This window comes from Dromaius novaehollandiae, chromosome 3 (assembly GCF_036370855.1).
Source record: "Dromaius novaehollandiae isolate bDroNov1 chromosome 3, bDroNov1.hap1, whole genome shotgun sequence".
Taxonomy (NCBI): Eukaryota; Metazoa; Chordata; class Aves; order Casuariiformes; family Dromaiidae; genus Dromaius; species Dromaius novaehollandiae.
Genome location: NC_088100.1, coordinates 76788513 through 76809178, shown reverse-complemented (window position 1 = coordinate 76809178; position 20666 = coordinate 76788513). Strand labels below are relative to the sequence as shown.

Genomic DNA, 20666 nt, shown 5'->3' with positions numbered 1-20666 from the left:
TATTCTCTTTCTTTACGTCTGTTGATGAATGGGTATCATCTTTTAGTTCTTGAATGCCAAATATGAAGTTTTAGTGTACTATGATACTAGACACAAATTCACATAACACAGATGTCATGCAAAAATGTTAAAAATATGTTTCAGTTTGATATCAATTTGATCTAAACTCAGGACATGTTTAGGACATGCTTAATACCTTATTACGTTATGTACTTAATACACATGAGCTTTCCCTATTATTCATCTGAAACCACTGCAGCTCAGCTTAGTCAAGAGGATTTATGGCCTACTTCAGGCTGAAATTTGGAAAAATGTGCATTGCACACCCATTAATCAATGAGAGCTTTCTTTTTACAGTCTCTATTTTGTGCCAGACACTGAAATTGGATCTGTTAAGGTGAATCTTCTAATTCACAAGGAGCCCTCCTGAAGTTCATTGAGCACAGTCTATGGATTTTATTCTCCTATTCTTTCATGCCATGACTTCTAGAAAGTGACAGTTCTCATCTGAACCATCTTGTATTTGTGGTATTCCACGCATTACTGAAAGTTTCTTACTAATTAAAAGTCAGGTACATGCATGTATTTAAAGGGGTCTAAAATCTAAATCTCATTTAATTCTCCAAGTCAGTCTTTGGACAGGTGTTTTTCAATCAGAAGTATTAAAAGGGTGAGCATAAGATAATGGACTGTATAGTAACACAAACAGAAAGTATAATAGGAAGTAGTCCTGCAGATAACTACTGAAATGCCATGAATTTCATGAAAAACCTGCCAGGACTTCATCCTAAGATCGTGAGAAATTAACTTCTTTTAACCCACAGCTACATGTGAATAACATAAATGCTGAAGTCAGCAACTTGGGAGGTAATTGAACAGATAGTACACCAACAGATTTACTACAGAAACAAGATTATAAATAGTAGTAGCTATAAATATCTATAAACATCTATAGTATATAAATAGATACATCATGTTGATTTCACCTTGTGACTGTGGTCTAAATACACTCATAGTATATGATACTCACAGTACTATAGTTATTAAAAACTAGAACTGGCAGTAGAGTTTTACACTACAAAGAAAATAATATACTCCACTGTGGATACAAACTAGTTCTAAATATCTCTATAATCTAACCTGCTAAGTGAGCAGTATTAACTTCAAACTCCACTGTTTTGCTAGACATTACATAACTTACAAGTTTTCTATAAGGAGGAGTTCTCTTGTCCATCAAATTAATTAAACTGATTCCTACTTTTATTTTTATTCTTTCCTAAACCAATAAGCAGTACCAGGTAACAGTGATTTTTGCTAGTGAATGAGCACAGAACAGAACCAAAGACTGGACCTATTACTAACATGCTGGGAGAGAGGAAAAAACCTTTGCAATTTATTCATGTATTCAAAAGACAAAACTTTACAATTTAATTATTGCAAGATTACAGAACTGCTTCAGTGCTTCTCTACTGTGTTAAATAAGCTGTACGTGCAATGAGTAATAAATGAAATTGTTAATTTTAGTGCATCCTTAGGGAATATCAAGGGGGGGGGGTTACATTATTTAGAGCTCCAAATGGATTTGAGTTTATATACAGTAATAAATCTTAACTACATTGTTAATTAACCCTGCTTCAAGCCCCTTTTTACCTTAGGGGTTGAAAGACAGTGTCTGTTAGGATAACTCACCATTCATATTCTTAAAGATGTTTAGGACTGGGAGGATTTGCCGATAATAGGGCACCATGGCCTCCCCCACCATGTCAGCTGATACCACCAGGTGCTGGAGGACTTTCAGCGTAATGCAGATGACCTGTCGGTTACGAAGGCTCAGTGCATCTGTGATGTAGAAAGAATGACAGGCAGAAAGCAGAATTAATTTCTAAAATGTAAAGGGAGGGGGAGGAGTCCTCTAATGGACAAATTTAATTAAACTGTACGCTACTGGGGATCGTAAGTGGGCCTTTATTAGCCCAGCTTTGAAAGATCCCAAAGATGAATTGCAGTCCTGATGTTATAAAACACTGCTTTGTCTGATTGTTATTTGTTCCCACAATTTGTGCTGACTCTTCAGTAACCCAAAGAATGCAGCTCATTATTCCTTCATGCTGCCTGTGTAATACTGGCCTGGTCCAAAAAAAAAAAAAGTTCAGTAAGTACCATTTGGGGCCAATGGAACCATACAACTGCAAGACAACCTGCAAAGGTTGACAACAGATACATTCTAGTGCAACAATTAGCCTGTTTGTATGTTTGTTCCCATTTATTTGCAATTGTTTTATTCATTCAACTAACAATTCTTGCTATTCTGAGAATCAGTACAATGAAGCAAATGTTTATAAGAAAAAAAAACAAAAAAATCTTGTAGGCTTTCTTTAGAAGACAAACATTCTAGAAAAAAAAGATTTTGTCTTGCCTACTTAGATTTTTCTCTTAGCTTTCAGTGTCATGCTTCTAATCTTATGACACTAAGACATTTCATGAGCACCTTTTGTTTCTGTTCCTTCTTGGTTTTAATAAAAGCAAGTACTTTGCATTCTCTTTTGTAATTAAAAATGAATCAGGCTTGAAAAGTTTTGTGTTTTTTTTTTTCCCTACAAAATCTCTCTAGTTATAAGGCCACCTCTGAAATTATGCAGCTGGGGGCAGCTGTCATATTCCGTATGCTACTATATATTGGTCTAATTCTTCAGTGCTCTACCTACTTACATAGATCTTTACATCATCACACTGTGAAAGCAAAAACTGTAAAAGATAAGCTCAAATTCAATACTACAGATGTTAGAACCACTGAAATATATAAAAATATTACTGAACATAATCTAAGTATAAACACTTGGAAAAAATTATAGTCAAGAATACACCTAAATTTAAAGAGGGGTTACTTGCTAATACAAGAACTTTCTCTTTTCATTTAAGTAATGGGATTCAGTATTATATTTCCGGCACTAAGTTTTGCTAGTATATATAGGATATGCTGTTCCATAGGGAGTGCGGTAGCATTCTCACATGACAGCAATGCCAGTTATTCCACCTCTTCAAGCAAGGGCATGGTGCCTCACCTGCTGCTCCTTTTCTCATGCCTGCTGATTGTTGAAAATCAGAGCCAGCGCTCTGAAGGGAAAGTCAAACTGGTTGTGTGACTGTGTAGAGACAGCTCTTGAAAATCAACTAATAATTAACGTCTCTTTTCATGCCTCTTTGCATGCTTACTAGCAGCATACTAACACTACTGCCAAGCAACACTTAGGAAGTCTCAGGTATAATGGGGCTCTAGTGCATCATAGTGTGATTTGAAGTCAAAGAAGTGCTGCTAAGTGAAAAATTGCTCTGAGGTTAGAACATATAGGCTTATCCATGACTAAACTGTCATAAGCAGAAATAGTTGCTATGAGGGAAATTACCACTAGTCCTTGTAATTTTCAGCAGAATAATTATTGTAAAACGTAACTCCTAGCAGGTATCATGACCTCTTAATCCTTGACTAGCAAATGAACTGTACCTACTTCCATGAATGGTTCTTCCTGACTGCAGAAGCTGGCCTATAGGATGAGGGCCCTTATTTTTTGGCATGCAAAGAGTGACATGTAAGTGGGAATGGGCTGTCCAACAACCCACGGAAAGAAGTCTTTATCCGTGGATGTTGGCTCCCAAAGGTTTTCAGACAGTTTCTCGTTTTCAGAATTCTGTCTTCTTCAAAGACAGCTCTGGTCTGAGTGGAAGCCAGGATTGTCCTGGTAAGGATGAATCCCTTAATAAAGTCAAGCGTGTGAATTATGTCTCAGCAGCCTCAGTTATTGCAGCAAACTGAATACATCCTGCATCCAGAAGAATGTTTCCAAAGAACAGCTCATCTCAGAACCTATCACGCAAGTAAGGGCAAATGAATGTTTCCTTATATCTGAGTAGTGCTACAGTGGTAGTTACTGGAACTCTGAATGGTAATACTGGCACTTATTTCTTCTGCATAATAGATGAATCATTTGGGTATCTATCCCAGCCCCCGCAATACAGGCGCATCCTCTCCCCCATCTGACACACATGACAAAAGACAGCATTTGGATCAACAGGTTGAGTGCCAGTCATGGATATGGCAGAACCGAACAGACTGCAGAACTCAAGCCTGAAGCCCTTCAAATTGCGAAAATCTGCAGCGTGTGTTAGGAAAACACTTGTAAATATCAAAAGTAAGATCAAATTGACTGCAGAACTGTTGTTGTTATTATTAAATATTTGGACTGTGGCATGCATAATAGTCAACCAGCTCCTGGCTTGATTATATCAGGCACTGTATAAACATTTAATTAGAGACAGTCCCTGCCCCAAGGATATATCAATTTCAAACATATGTTTATTTTTTAAAAATCTGGTAATTATTTTCTGTGTACTACCATCGCTGCAGACCACTCTCCCACATGAATCAAAAGAAGAAAATTTTAATGCTGTATATGAAATAAGTGCATTTCAACAGTCTGAAAAGTGTGAGTGATATCTGGAGGGTACTAAAACAGTAGAAGGTATGAAAGTACTAGCATCCTTATACAGGAGTCAAGCAGCCCTTTCTAAAATCCTTAATATAGAACAACCATATATCTCTAAAGAAGAAAACATGTAAAAAATGAAAACTACTCTAATTTGAAAGCATGCTAAGCTATTGCCTCTTGACCTAGAGTTCTGCTGTTAAGGAGCAGATATTGACAACTAGAGCAAAATAAATGACCTGTTTGCCTTTCAAAGATACCTTTCCATTTCCTAATGGGTTTTTAGAGGATTCTTCTCCCTTAATTGTATATATTTCCCTTTCTCTCAGCATGCTATGAATTGTAGAATTCTGTTACGCAGCAACTTTTAAAAAAATAATAAACTGACTCTGTTGCTTGGTGGTTCCAATGCTTTGTCCTTTAATGCTATCAGCTCAACAATTTTACCTGTGATGAGTCTGAACACTTTTCCAGGACATGCTCCAGCTTGAATAAACTGGTCAATGCAAGACTATAATGAGGTATGTACTTTATAGATATTTTAATTTCTCCTGCTAATGATTTTTTTCAAACAAGTGTTTTCTGAAGTTCACCATAAAGACAATTTGAAAAAATATTACAGGATAGATATCCGGTGTAAAAGCTCAGTATCCGAGTCAGCTCGGTGTTTCTTCCATTCAAAGGCACAGTAATAGTTATGAAATTTGAAAGGTTTTTTGAAATACTATGCATTTTTTTTCCAAAGGTATTTCACAGTGTTCTATATCAAAACTTGTTAGCAATGAGCTGATATGTACCACTAATTCATTGACAGCTGCAGTGAAAAACTGTTTCATTAAACTGCCTTGACAATGTATGCAAATTTAGAATTTTCTTTTGTTAATTTCTTTTAGCAGCAGGGACTTTCCTTCAGGTATGTGCTGCTCACTTGTTTATCAGTTTAGATAGAAGAGGCTTATCTATGCAGCAATAGAAATGACTATTTTTAAAAGTTCAGATCTTTTCCTTGAGTAATACTTCTAACATCTCAAAGAAAAAGACCCAGAAACAAACTTAGTTGATGTTTTGTTTTTATCTGGCAGTTTGGAAAATCCTATCCTATTTCAGATGTCACCTGTATTAGAAACCACAGTTCTCATCTTTGGAATTCATAAATTTTGTAAGTCAGGAAACATGACTGAAATTCTCCCAGTATACAGTGGATCTTTTCCATAAGACAATGTATTTTCACTGAAGAGATCACTTCAGAAATGTCTTTCCCAGACTGAAAGCCTAGACTTTACAGAATCAAACTGTATTGTGCACATTTTCATCTTTTCCCTAAACATTAAAGTTTAGAAATTGGTAGTTCAATTAAAATTATTTAATAATTTAATCCTGGTTAATTTGAGCTGTCCTTTCATTATTTTCAACCCCTTCTCCAAATCTCCAAATACATCTGTGGATCTCTGTTTAGAAATGCACTGTCAGTTTACATTTTCTATTTAGGTCTCAAAACCAAAAAGTAAAACCAGTTTAGTTAGCATTCACTTCTTTCCTCTCATTTGTAAATGAAGCACTTGTTTTAGAAGATGATCTGCCTGAAGCAGAACAAGATACTTAGAGCAGATCTCCTGCAGGGCAATAAGCCCTCAGACTAAAGATGCTGCTATTGTTGTGGTCTACTTGATCTTGTTAATTTTAAAGCTCAAGACATTCTTTCCTTAGATTCACAGAGTCAAGTTTAAAGAATTACTGATACGAAGTGTCCTCAAAGTGTAATTGATTAAACTGATACATGCTTATCTTAACTAGCATTTTGTCCAAAACTTTCAAAATGCATAATACTTAGCTTCCTGTATTGATATAATAAAAATATTATGCTAATTTTACAAAACAGTAGCTTGGGCTATGTTACAAAACAAGGCGTTTCAATCTAGAGTAAGCAAAAACCAAAATAACAATCTCATGTTCTGTATTTTTTTTTAAGTCAGTTAAGTTCCTGATCCAAAGTACAATATAGTTGTAGAAATATTTGTTCCAGCACAATTGAAGTAATGTGGTGCAGTAAGGTGATGGGAAGGAGGAATAGGGAGCAAGGAAGGAAAACTTTTGGCAGTTCTGTCACCAAAGTCTTTGTCCTGTAAAACCAAAGCCTAAGGCACAGAAAAGGCTAAGATCCATCACTACATTGATATTTGAAAGAAACAAGATGTAGCAGAACACTGAAGACAAAGTCAGAGACTTCTTTTAACTTTAATTGTACTTTTAATTGTAGTGTTTTCCTTGATAAGCACCTGTAAAACCTGAACTCTGTTAACATTTGCATGCACTGTTCTATTAATTAGTATAAAGGTACAGCAAGAATACAGTCCTCAGAACCTTCTTCTCAGTGGCTGTGGCAGTTTATTCAGTTCCCATCTATCTCCAGATGTATGTTCCTTCCCCTGTGCTGCCCTCACGCTACTGAACTGCACTGAGGACTATCTCAATGAAAACAGCCTTGTTATCAGTGAAATGTGATACCCGCTTTAAAAAGGATTCCAGGAAAGATCTGGGGAACTGAAGATCAGTAATATTGACATCTATACTGCAGAAATTAATAGAATGTGTTCTAAATGTATTGTAGGTTCTTGAAGAAATAAAGATGCATCTGGACAGGAAAAGTCAGGTAATATAGTTTTCTTAAATTTCTGAAATGTATTTGATAAGGTCCCTCACTGAAGATTCTTGAAACACTTAACTGCCATGGTTTTCATACAAATAAATAATTTTTTAGTGATAGGAAGTGAGGGTAACAATAAATGGTCAGTTTTCATAGAGGAAGGGGATCACGAGTAGAGCGTTGCAGGAATCCGTGCTGAATTTCACGGTCTTCAGCAGATTTATAGGGGATTTGGAAGAGGTGGTTACTACTGAGTGGCAAAGTTTTCTGATGATATGAAGTTATTCCAGATGGCAAAGACACGGGACAAGTCTGAAGGGCTGCAGAAGATCTTTATAGTACTGAATAACTGGATGACAAAATGGCAGATGAAATTCAGCATTAACAAAAGTGATATTTGGGGAGAGAATAGCCCTAACTCCAACCTCAAAAATGAGAGAAATTAATTGCCTATTTCACTTGCTGAACATGGGTAAGATATTTTTATGGAATGAGAAACACACTTTCTTCTCACAGACAGGAGTAACAGGAGTAATAAGAAATATAATTTCTATACCATTTTGAAACTTCTTGAAGTGACCAGTTTTGAACTGCAGAATCTAACAAAAATCTACTAACTGCAATCACTCATATTATGTGATGGAGGCTATGGGAGATAAATGATTCAATATTTGAGAATCAAGAATTTAAAAAAAAAGACATTTGCTTTCTTTAAAAACATTTTAAGCCTATAAAAATAAGCCTGTTTACAATCAGTTTTCAGTCCCTGCTCTTAAGAAGCAGATTGGCTCTTTAGAACAAAATTCAGTCAGGAGGAAGATAGAAGTTCTATTAAAGGCTTATTTTCTGTAGATGGTAGGAAGCAACTTACATGATTTACAGAGAAGAAGTAAATATACAGCCTAGGAAGCCAGATTTATTGCATAAAAATATTTTAGCATTCTGTGAAAGAAGGAAGTATTACATGATTATTAGGTTGGCAAATGTAGTGAAGATATATGAGAAGAAATACAAATATAAATGTGCTTACAACAGCTGTTAGCAACAATTTAAACTTCACTCATCTAAATGCAAGTGACCCTGATTTGATACTAAATATGGAATACCCACACTATTGTCAAAGACATCAATCCACATTTTACATGGTGATAGGATGTGGAGTAAAAGAAAACAGAAATCAGTTTAATTTAGGAATTTATTAAACTATTAGCAAGGACTCTGAAGGTCACATTGATAGAGGATTGTTCAGTGCATATCTCTGTATCTAACTCACAAAAGATCTATTTTCCTTAAGGAAACTGAGCTTTCAACAAAGCTTAAGATATCCTTGAAGACATTTTTAAGACTGCAAAAACAGACTCAGAAAATAAAACTCCACTATTGTTTAAGATGGAGCTTATTCTTTTCTGACTCAGCCAGCAGTGTTGGTCTGCTGGCTGCAACTGTGAAGAAACGATACTCCATCTAAGTCACACTTTAAGTAGGAAGATGAGGACTGTTCTGTAATAGTGTCTAGCACAAAGACTTTAGCTTTATTAATTTCTAGGCCTAGACTCAGATTACCTGCATGTCCATTTTAGGATTCACAACACAGATCAGAAAAGGTTTCTGGCAAGTGGCTGATCCAAGATGCCTAAGTGCTTAATTTCACATGATTTTCTTCATTAGCAAAACTGTATCAGGAAGTTCCTACTGATCAACTCCAATTGCTTATTCTAACTCCTGTGCTATTGCATACTATTCCTTCACTTGTGAAGCTATAAACTAGACCATTGAAATGATCTGAGTTTAAAAGTAACTCCACTTTGAAAGGGTTTTGTTTTTATTTATTTATTTTTAATTTGGAATACATCAGTAAATCAGATTCACAGAGGTGCTCCACAAACAACTGCATTAGCACAAGTCAGTTGCAATGAACTGGGGTGTGGGAGCTGGAGCTACTGGGCAGCTTGGACGTGAAGAGGGTGGAACTACTTATGGCTACATTGCCAGCAAAGAAAATGTAAATGGAAACACAGTTACTATTAATGAAGAATAACAGGTGCCTTTGACAGGAGATTAGGTGCTTCTACACACTGTGTAGGATGTCCCTGATACTGTGCACAGAAATATTGGAAAAGCTGTACCTAACTTGCCACCTCTTTCCGTGTTTATGTTTGCATGTGTCTCCTGTTGAAGCTGGGGAATTCTGCAGTTTCTGCAGGAATCTAACAGTCGTGAAAGCCTGAGGAAAGCAAGTGAAAGGAATTATGGCTTCTATGACTTGTCATGTATTCTGGCAAATCTAGTTTTAAAAGCAGTAATTTCCCAGAAGAATGGATATCAGAAGGAATTTTACATTCTCCTAATGATCAGACAGAATCTTCAACAGGACTTCTCCATTTGCAAACAAATACTACAGACAATAGGCATCTCTCACCCCCATGCCCTTTTTTCTAGCTATTCTTGACTGTCTATAGATAACTCAAGGCCACAGGTTGGATGTAATGTAAATCACTGCATTACTGAAAGACATGGTGGGGCCAGACAGACTCTCTTGTGTCCTAAAAATAAGGGAAGTCTGATGTGACTTACAGGCAGCTTTGCTTTCCACACCAGAGATTTGTGAGATCTGTGTTCTATTCCTCTCCGTGCCGCAGATGCAGCTCATGACATGGGGCAAAATTAGGCTCCTTCTATCTCTTTCCGTCTCTATAGTGTGAAAACAGTAATACAGATCTTCCTGGCAAGGGAGAAGATATTCCACTGTTTGTTGTGCATGAAAACTTACGTAATACCTCTACAAAGTACTTCATTCTTTGTGCTATATCTCAAATGGTGGATGTCGGTCCTAGTTTAAATTACTCAAACAATGGCTTTGCCTATATTTTCCATGAAAGGGAGTGAAAAGTCTAAGCACCCTGAACGCCTTACACTTTATGATTTTTCACTTTTTAATTTTTAGTTGGATTTATTCTCTTGCAAGTTTGACACATACAGGTAATATGTTTTTCCTACTTTTTATGCCATAGAATGACTGTGTATGTAAACTATTTTATCATCCTTTGTCACTGTAAGGTAAAATTCTGAACATTTTTCTCTTTGAGAAATCAATGCCTTTGACTTACTTTCTTTCTTGTTTTGAATTTCCAAAAAGGTGTCTTTCAATGTGAAAAATAATGATTTGCAATTATGTTTGAAATAAATTGCATATATCCATATTATTTTAATCTTACTCCAGCTGTCTTTAGAAAAAAAACCCTGGATCTGTTAATTTCAGTTATCTCCTTTTTGTTAGTCATTTCCTGTTTGCATAGCTGGAAGAAAATTCATAGAAAGGATTTAGCTTACAGTAACCCATATGTTCCTTAAATAATATCATTTTAAACTTAGGTGTATACCATTCACAAAGCGTGAACTTTAAGCAAGAGCACGTGTTTTGGGAAGGAGGATAAATTTCCCTTTATTTTATTAAAATATAATAGAGAAATCTTATATTTAATTTCAAATGTCTTTAGAGATCAGCCCTTCACTAATATTTTCATCTGATGCACATACAGGAGAGAAAAGTACTTTTAAAGGCATTCTATTTATAGAGTTATTTTTCTGTATTTCTTTTATCCCATTCCTCTCTGTCTCACACACTCCCTTGCCTAACAATCAACTGGTTTGCTCTTTCACAGTAGAAATATGGTAGTGGTCTAGAAGACAACTGGCTAATCAGATATAACTCACTCACTTCAGAGACAGTAATATGTGTAAAACATACCTGAGTTTATTGTGGATGCAGCTGAGTCACAGAAATATACAGCTCTGACTATACTGCTATATTACACAGTCATAGAAAATGTTAAAGCTCTTAGAGGCATACATTTTCAGATTCCTTGAGATGACAGTATCATTTTTAATATTAATATGGCTTTAATTAGGGAGAAACTTTTTTCACTGATAATATTTAGACTCTTCACACATGAAAGTCAAAAAAGACTTTTAAAATAAAAGAATAATCTGTGTGCAATAAAATACAAGAGAATCATCAACTAAATTTAACTAGCAGATTTGTGAATGTATTCCAGCACCCTAAATTATAATTCTTTTTAAAAGGCTGTATATCAATTCGATATACATATCCTTACTTAGCAATCTCTTTCTAATGTTAAAAGCTGTGTAGTAGCTAAAGCTTCTAGGTAATCATTTTTAAGCTAGATTCAAGTCTCAGCAAGACTGTTAAATCCTAACTATGGGGCTATGATCAGACTCTTGCAGTCTTTTCTGAAGGAATTATTTCAGCTTTTAAAAAAGTTATGCTATCATAAATATATTTGTGTGTTGCCTGTATCCAGATATGTTACTTTTGAATATTGGAAATACAGATTTAAAGAAATTACATGATTCCTCTCTTTATGTATTCCCCTTTTAGAGAGAAAAACTGTAAGGTAGTTTTCATAACCTTTCACAGGTCTGAACTACCTTGTACTTGGCCCCTATAGGGTTGTGTCACTTACAGAGTAACTATTCCTGAATATTACATATTCCTTTTGACAGTTTAAAAATCTACTAGTATGTTAAGATACAGATAATGACATTTTTAATTCATCTTTTTAAAAGGAGAGTATAGTGAAGAAAAGAAAAACAATTCTGATTCTTCCAATACAAATATTTCAGTATTACCAGGCTCCAAACTATATTCCCTTTTCCCTGTTCCCCAAAATTGTGTCTGATTTTATTCATTCTGTATCACAAATACAATGACTTGGTTTTGTTCCGTATTAGCATGGATGCTGAAACACCTGCAGAAACTAAGCCTGAGCAAAGGACTGACCAAAAATAGGCCTGACCTGCTCACCAAAGATAAGATAGAAGCCAACTTTAAAACACATTGGCAATGTACCCAAGGATTATATGGTTACAACTGGTAAATTAAATGGATGCTAACTGGCACAGAATAATATTAGTCAATCCTCTTAAACTTCCGTAGTCTCCAAAAAAATAGACAGCATGCAAATTGCCTATAGAGAATGGTCTCTAGCCTACGTTAACTCCAGAATCACATCCAACACTAGTTAGCATGGGCCAAAACCACATCAGAGACCATTCTAAGAAATTAACATCTTCCAGTGTCCAGCAATGTAGCATGACACTGTTTTATTTATTAGTAAAGGCGTAGCATACAGATGTGAAAATTGTAATGCCTAACTGGAGAAGGATGATGGTTCAGAATAACATTTACTCAGAATACTGACCTAAAGAAACAGGAAAAGACAAAACAATCTATCTGAAAGACGAGGTTTTGCAAATAAAAAGAGTTTTATTGGCATTACACCCGTAGTCACATCATTTGTTACCTTTCACATAATTGTTCAATAAAAAATTATGTTTGAAAGTATGAAAACTTCAAAATCAATGTATTTTTAAAAATACTAAAATATTACATACAGCATTCATCAGTCAGGCAAAACTCTCTCTATATATATGTATGTATGTATGTATGTATGTATACACACATGGTAAGTAATACAAATGATGATAGAAAAGATACCTAGTGAATAAGACAACTGTAAAATAAACAAAAGAAAAAACCATAATTTCATAAATTTCTTCTGGTGTTTTCTCTTCTCAGATAAACCATTTTATACAGTAATGGATTTATATAACCAATATATAAAAATCAGGTAAGAAAATGTTACATCACACTTCCAAAGACCAAGAGTCACTTAATTACACAAAAAAGACTAACAAGGCAGTCTGTTTTCTTGGGATTACTGCATATATCAGGTGATTGAAGGCATAAGCCTCCTGGCCTCCTACCTTACAAGTTACTCAGGTTAGCAATAATCTCCATGAAATGCACAGCCTGTCTTGTTTTATTGCTTAATTAGCAACTTGTCAAAAAGCTACAGTATATAAATTCAATTTTAGGTTTTTTTCCCACATGTTCACTTACTTTTTATTGGGATAATGAGCTGAGGAATGACAGGAAGAATCTTGTTTCCACCATGTTCCAGCATGTCATGGATTCCTTGCCGAGCAAAAAACTCGTATGGAAATGTCATTTCAGTAAGTCCATCAAAAAACAAAGGCAGATAATAATGATAGTCCAGCTTCTCAATCTCTACCTGAAAATACAAAATAAATAAAGAAATGCAATTTAACAAAACTAATGTAATGTGATCAGACCAACAGATATTTTCATGTCATCTATATAGGCATGTTTAGTAAATATTCATTTTGTATTGTCACAGAATATCAAGTCTCAGTATGGTTTGTGGCCTAATTTCTGTACTGCTCAACTCACTTAGTCTTTGGTTAGATGAAGTTAGAGATTCAAGTATGTGAAATCAGCATTTGAGAGCCTTCTAATAAGTCAGTACCAGATTCTGACATCCTTACTTATGCACCTTACTCTGTAAGTTGCCCATTGGAATCAATCAAATTATTTTCAGAATGAAGTTTTGTTTATTTCCAGTAACAGAGAAAAAACTGATCTTTACATATTCACTTGGCTGCTTAAAAGGCAGTAAGAGGAAGAATCTTGTAATCAACAAAAATCCATCACTGTACAAATTTCAGTACTGGTACAGAATTCCCAACTTCCTAGAATAATGACCTCTTTTTATCTGCTATTGATTTCAGAGCAGAATTTTAAAGAAAAAACACCTCTCTCATTGGGTCTTTAATGTGAAAAAAAGAGAAATTAGGCACCCGATTTCTGATAGGATGCTTCCTCCAATCCCAAAGTACAAAAGTGTGCTGATGCAGCTATATACCATCCCAAATTACAGACTTTTCAGGGATTTTGCACTCTATCCCACTTTTCTTCCCTCTTCCTTCTTCTACCCCTCAGCGGTCTGATGTTATATGCACTTAGCATAGCCAGAGAGAATCAGAGGCTGGTTGCTTTCCACCTATCAGAGCTCTGAATATAGCTAAGAAGTGACTCAACAGCAAAGCACCTTCTCTGAACAAAATGTGATCCTCAAAATCACTTAGACACCTATCTATGTCATTAGGCACCCATCTCTGTCTTTAAAACACCACTGCTTAGTTGCTACCCTACTTTTCCATTGAAAAAATATTGCAGAATTGAGCTGAAGCGTCTGCCTTCACAGTTAACAAGCTTTCTCAGACAAACCAAGCTGAAACTCCAAACATCCTAAAGCAAGTATTTCAGGTTATTTCTGAGATATCTGAGAAGTGTAAAACCCAAGTTCAATTACTGACTGCTTTATGTGGAGCAGTCTAGATGCTTCCATAGTTTAGATGAGAACCTGATTATTGGCCACAGATGAAGAGCTGGGTATTTGTTTGCTTAACCTGAGAAATTTGTTTTAGGATGTTTGGATGTTAGGACTACGGGACAGTCAGCAAGTAGAAGACACATTCTTTACTTGCCACCAAGACTAGTATTCCTCCTTGCTTGACTCTGAGCAGATCTGAATCCAGGTCTTGCACAGCTCAGCTGACTGGACCACTTCCAACTTCCTTGCTGGAACTGATCCATGTATTATAAACAAATATTAATTGGAAGAGATACTTGAAATTGAGTCCTTTACATTTTCTATGACTATCTTACTATCGGCAGATATAAAGCCAATTACATACTTACAGTCTCACACACTAATTGTTTATTTCTAGCAAGAGATCAAGAAGAACCACTGGGTAATACCCACTTACCTACATGCATGAATGAAGTCAAGTCCCTGTACTGAACCATACAGAGGAAGAAAAAAAACGAAATCCACATTTCCTAGAAAAGGACTCAAACTACCATATATGTTGGTTTCTTGATCTTTTTTGTTTGCTTGCTTTTCACAAAAAAATACCCAACTCATGGGAAAGTTCAAAAATAACAATCCCAAGGAAAGACCTATAAAGATCTTTACAAAACAAGAATCAGAACTTATTTAAATTCTATAAAATTGTGTTTTTTCTATTTCTTGAGGACATGCTACACACCATGTTTGTGAGCTGGTAAAAGAAATGTGCCCTTATAGTCACTGAGAACAGAAGGAAGCAATATAGCAACTACAAACTTTTGGTGACAAGCCTAATTCAGAGGCCAAATTATTCACTACAGATACAAACCTGCATCAAGTAAGAAATGGTCAGGTGATCAAAAAATCATTGACCAAAAAGCAGGATAAAGAAGCAGCAAGTTATTGTCAAGGCACTGAGGGTCCCCCTCACTCTACCCCCATCCCTGATCCCCGCCCCCTGGCCTCCCCATCCAGCCCTGGCCCCATCTCAGCCTGGCCCGGGGCCGTCAGTCGCTGCCCCCTGCCCCAGCCCTGTCCCTGTCCTGTCCCGGCCCAGCCCAGCCCCGCGGCGGTGCCCGATGCTCCCTGGGGCTGGGGCTGCCGTGGCTCCCTCCGGGCCCTGCTCCCTTGGGGCGGCGAGATGTGCCCTGGCTGCCAGGCCCAGCCCAGCCCGGCCTCACTGGCAGCACTCACCGGTACCAGCGCTTGGCCCTCGCTGTGGCCTGACAACTATTTCTGTCCTCTGTCAATAGGACTTAGGCTTTACCACTTCAAATTTTTTCTTTTTAATATCTATTTTTGTAGTTTATAATTATTAGATTGCAATTTTTGTTATTAATTGTAAGTGTGATGCTATCAGAAAATTAGAAGCAATTTATAATAGCTACTTCTTTCTAGGGTAAAACTAGACGTGAAAATCCCTATGTGAACTTGTGATAAATCTTTCAAATTGCAGAATTTTTCCCTGGAAAAATGTTCTTTTTGGATATACATCCTTGCATCAGGATTTGCAAGTGTTTTCCTCAAAACACATACTGGAATCCCTTATTTCTTTTCTCCCTCTCTCTACTAACATCTCCTCTACTCTTTTTTTCTTAAAGAGCTTAAAGATCAGTTCAAATCCTGAGCAATTGTTCTCAGTTCTTTACTCCTGAAATCTGCTTTTTCTGTTTCAGGCACGAAGAGGCTTATGTGTTCAAAAGCTTGCCTAATTTTTCCAGTGATAAAACCTGAGCAATAAAAGATATTACCTCTATCTACAAACATTGTTTTACATTTAAACATTACATATACATAGGAACGATATGTTAACTTCAAGGGGAATATGATTTCTGGGTTTAAAAATACAAATCTGAGTTTTACACATGACACAAAAGCCTGATTTTGAAACAAAATCTCTAAAATACAGGTATTACAAGCTGTAGATGATCCAGCATTTGCGTGTATTCCTTACTGCTTAACTAGCTCCAAACCTATCAGTGTTGGCAATGGGCACTGTTCTGAAAAGGACTCTGATTTCTATCTCATTTCTTGAAGTGTCAGCTGTCCAAGCATACAGCCACTTTTACTTAGCATTTTGTACTCTATAATAACTCCCACAATATGGAAGCCAGAAATATTTCGCCTTACATTCTACTGCATGAAACCTTTTCCTTCTGTGTTTATTATTTAGCTTTCCAAAGTGGCTATTATACAGCTGTTCTGAGAAAAATGTGATTTTTTTTTGTTTACACCCACAAAATTCTTTTGTTATTTTCATTTCCACCCACAAAAAAATGCTGATTGAGGCTCAAATTTTTGGCAAAACTTGCCCACATCTGACAGCAACGCTGCAATGGATTTCAATGAATAAATCTCACAGTAATTATTATGAACATCTATACTCATGTTTTTTTGTTGCAAGAACCCAACTTCTGAATTTTCAGCACTTAGGCTAACCTAATAAAAATTAGATTACTGTAAAAAATGATCATACAATGAAAACAGATGTATCAGAATCAGTAAGAATTTGGACATTTCATGAAACTTGCATGACAGCTGTATGTACTATAAGTAGTTCTAGGTGAAAAATAAACAATATACCATTTATACTTTCTGTTTCATCAGTGTTTACAACAAGCCAATGCACAGCAAGATATGAGTAAAATAATGGCAGTATCACAAATAGAAATAATCTGTCCAGCAGAAAAGCTGTTCCTATAAAGCAGGGAAAAGGTGAGAGGCAAGTCTGCTGAGGTAATGAGAAGTCAGACAAAGAGTCTATGTAGTAAACGGTAAAAAGAAGCTTCTTGGCTAATCTGCCTGTTAAATGAAGAAAGCAAACTATTTGAGAGAACTTAAGGCACAGATGCTTGACAATAAAGATATCATTGGCCTTTCTTAAGCAATCATACTTAAAGTAATCTGGTAACCTATACAGTAAACATGAGTTTTAGAACCTACTGTTTAAGGTATATAAACAAATTAATTTTCCATACCATTTCACACAGTTAAACTCAATTGACTACATAATACTATATGTCTTGGATGTAATGATTATCCAAAAATAGGACTAGATGTCCCCAAAACATTATACCTAACTGTTTGCATACTGAATGAAAATCTTTATCTACGGATTTAAGTATATTAGAATAAGCTCTGGAACTGTTGATTTGAAAAGGACAAACAAGAATTTTTGTAAAGCAAGAATAATTCTTTTTAAGATTTGTTTTCCATCCTGTACCACCTACAGTTGACAACTTCTAGCTATTTCACCTGTATTTTCTAGGTTCATGGAAAGAGAAAGGCAGAAACATTCTTGAATATCCTCAATTTTGAATGTCTTTTCTAATTTTTCTTCCAAGATTGCCCTGAACATTCTCTAACTGTAGTCAAGACGAAGCCTATACATTTCATGGTTTTTGGTTTCTTGCTGGTAGTAGCTTTGTCACTTCATTCACAACGGGATTCTAATTTCAATTGTCACTATGGAGTAACCAATGCTCATTAACACTTTCTAGACTTACTTAAATGTGATTTTTAATATATTAACTTATCATATGGTCCTTACTGTTCAAAACTCAATTTTGCTGTTGTATTTAGTACATTTTTTCCTTATAAGTTTTATAGAAAGAAATTGTTCTGTATTTCAGTCTGCTGTAGTTCACCTTTTCATGCATACTGCATAGGCTCATACTACAAAGATTCTCTATTGAAAGAGTTTTAGTTTAAATTATTGTGTTCTACCTAAAAAAAGTGGCAGAAGTTGTGCCTATACTTTGCATCCCAAATGTATGTCATTACAGCAGACATTCCACAGATACCATTTGCAGAGCAATTGCTACTAGTAATGCTGAGGCCCAAATAGTGCTGCATATGATAACCAAAACATTTCCTTCCCAAACAGTTCTTCCCAGCTAGAAGGAGATGGTATAAACTCACTAGTGTTAATGAGAAGGTGAATAAAATTAATAGTCAAGAAGAAGGTGATATTATTGGGCAAAAATGGAGGCAAGTAGAAGGAAGATCTAATTTGTGCAAACCGCTTCCCAGCTACAGAAAAGGTAAAAAAATAGCATGATTTTACCAGCCTGAAATCTCTTATCAATTCAATCTAAGATTTAATGTTTACTTAAGAAATGGATTCTCAGCTATGTCTGTGAACCTCTAAGAGTCTGTGAGTTGTACCACACAGAAGCTAATGAAAGAAATTAATAGATCTGTACAGGGAGTGGGGGTCTATTCTTGCATCTTCATAAATCTTTGTAGTTGTGCTGCCTGGATTTAGATTTTATAAATATACACTTTGCTGATGATACAGAACAGGCAGGTCTAGCCAGCGTAGAAGAGGGCCAGAGTATCATACAGGAAAAACAGGATGACCAAGAAGTCTGGATTTAAGCCTAGCAGTACGACATGCAATGTTATAGTGATGGACTAATAGTAAGAATTTCTGCTACACTATAGAAGTTCATCAGTATGATATAGTAAGACAGGAAAAAGACTTGAGCAGACTAATTAATCATTATGAGACACCAATATGATGCAGATATGAAAAGGGCAAATATGATCTAAGATGTATCAGATATTTCTAGTACAGATAGGGAAGCATTAATGTTGTTATACAAGGCACTGGTGAGAGCTCAGCTGTTATTATCATCAATTTGCCTAATATAAGACATCCAGATTTTATTCCCATTAATTCTTCAGTGGAAATAACAGAGACAAATTGGTACATATGATACCCAAAACTGAAAAAGGAAATCAAATATTTTTAACTAATATGTTTGTTTATTTGGGGTTTGATTAGATCAGATTATCTGAATCAAGTGGCTTCTAAAAAAGGATGCAAAATGTATTATTCTTCTAACAAAACAAATAGCTACAGACTACGCTTAAGGGATTGCTTTCTATTAATTGATGGAAGGCATCATGAACAGAAGCCAAATGCACCCTGAGAAAAGCATTCTGTAAACATCATTCAGACAAATGTGGAATGTACTCAAGAATTGTTTGTGTGAAGCAAATAATGGGCCATGCTATTATCTCAGTAGCAGAAAAAAATATCTCCACCACCTCAGACTGTTTCTTTTTCTTTTTATAATCTTCTTGCTGCTCAAAGACCTTCTGGCACCTTGTTAGGCACACCCAATTGTCCCATGTTTTTTCTTTACGCAACTTATGAACATGTTGCAAGAGTTCCACAAGGACAATAAATGTGAAACTTTAGATTAGGATACAAAGAATAATTGACTTTGACTTGAAGAGATGCTTTATTATTTACCTACACTTTGCTAATCTCTTTTATTTGCAATTGCCTAATATGAGCTTTACAAGATGTGTAAAGATAATTTGCATTTATAATAATCACACAATGTTTTATATATAATATACGTGTACTGTGGGAGGTGAATGGGAATGAATGGCTCCTCAGAGGACCATAGCCCCCAGTGAGATGAAGTTCCACCTTCAGCTGTGACATCTGTGAGATTCTCCACAGCTGCACTTGGGCAGCAGCGAGGAGGAGAGGGCAGAATCTGCTCCATCACTATAGAATGCAGGAAGAATTATGATTGTGAAGAAGAAACTTTCAATTTTGCAGGCATTTAATTAGGCACTGGTGGACACCTCCTCTCTGAAAAGGGAAACAAAGAAGAAAACAGTGTCCCAGTCATAGGCAAGAAGAGGAGGCTTTGCTTTTTGTCCCTTACACATATGCCTGTCACTGTGGAGATTAATCCCCTCCTCTCCAAGGCAGAACTTGAAGTCAGTAGGACAGTAAGGAGGCAGCTGCAAGCCTCTCCCACTATCTTTTCAACACAAATATGTTCATCTCAGTTTATCTACTTTGAGCAATATGGACTTCATTTTAAACAGTGTTAGAAGAATAGTGGATCAGTTTGTCCATCCCAATAAAACACATACAATGCAGTATCTCAGTACAGAACTCACTTAAAATTTATTTTGGAAAAAAAATCTTTCTCTCAAAGAATTTTTTCTACCAGTTTAATAACATGAAATATAACACTGTGTTTTAATTTTCAGGAATTAATTACTACAGTAAATCAGGAGAGACCATTAACTGATTCAATGCCATTCTGAAAGCTAGTGGCCAAGCAATTGCTTTCTTATTCTTTGGCATGCATTTCTGTTTCCTATGTCAATTATTCATGCAAAGCTGTCTGTCAAATCAACTTGAATTTTTTGGCTTACATGAAAATAACATAAAAACAATGAAAAAACTACAGATAAGAGAGAATACTGGGATAAAGCCACACAGAAAAGTGTCCACAGGCAAAATTAAAAACAGCTATCTGAAGATAAATA

At 35.8% G+C, this 20666-nt stretch overlaps 1 protein-coding gene across 5 annotated transcripts in view; it reads right to left on the bottom strand.

Moving 5' to 3' along the window:
* PACRG (parkin coregulated) overlaps positions 1–20666 on the bottom strand; it is a 268812-nt gene that overhangs the window by 105271 nt on the left and 142875 nt on the right. For 4 of the 5 annotated variants that reach the window (XM_026109870.2, XM_026109865.2, XM_026109872.2 and 1 more), the window contains exons 4-5: positions 13049–13220; positions 1690–1839 (exon numbers count right to left, since the gene is read on the bottom strand). In XM_026109870.2, coding sequence (XP_025965655.1) covers positions 1690–1839; positions 13049–13220 — 322 coding nt within the window. The remainder of the gene's footprint in view (positions 1–1689; positions 1840–13048; positions 13221–20666) is intronic. The other variant, XM_026109873.2, reaches the window with a different exon arrangement.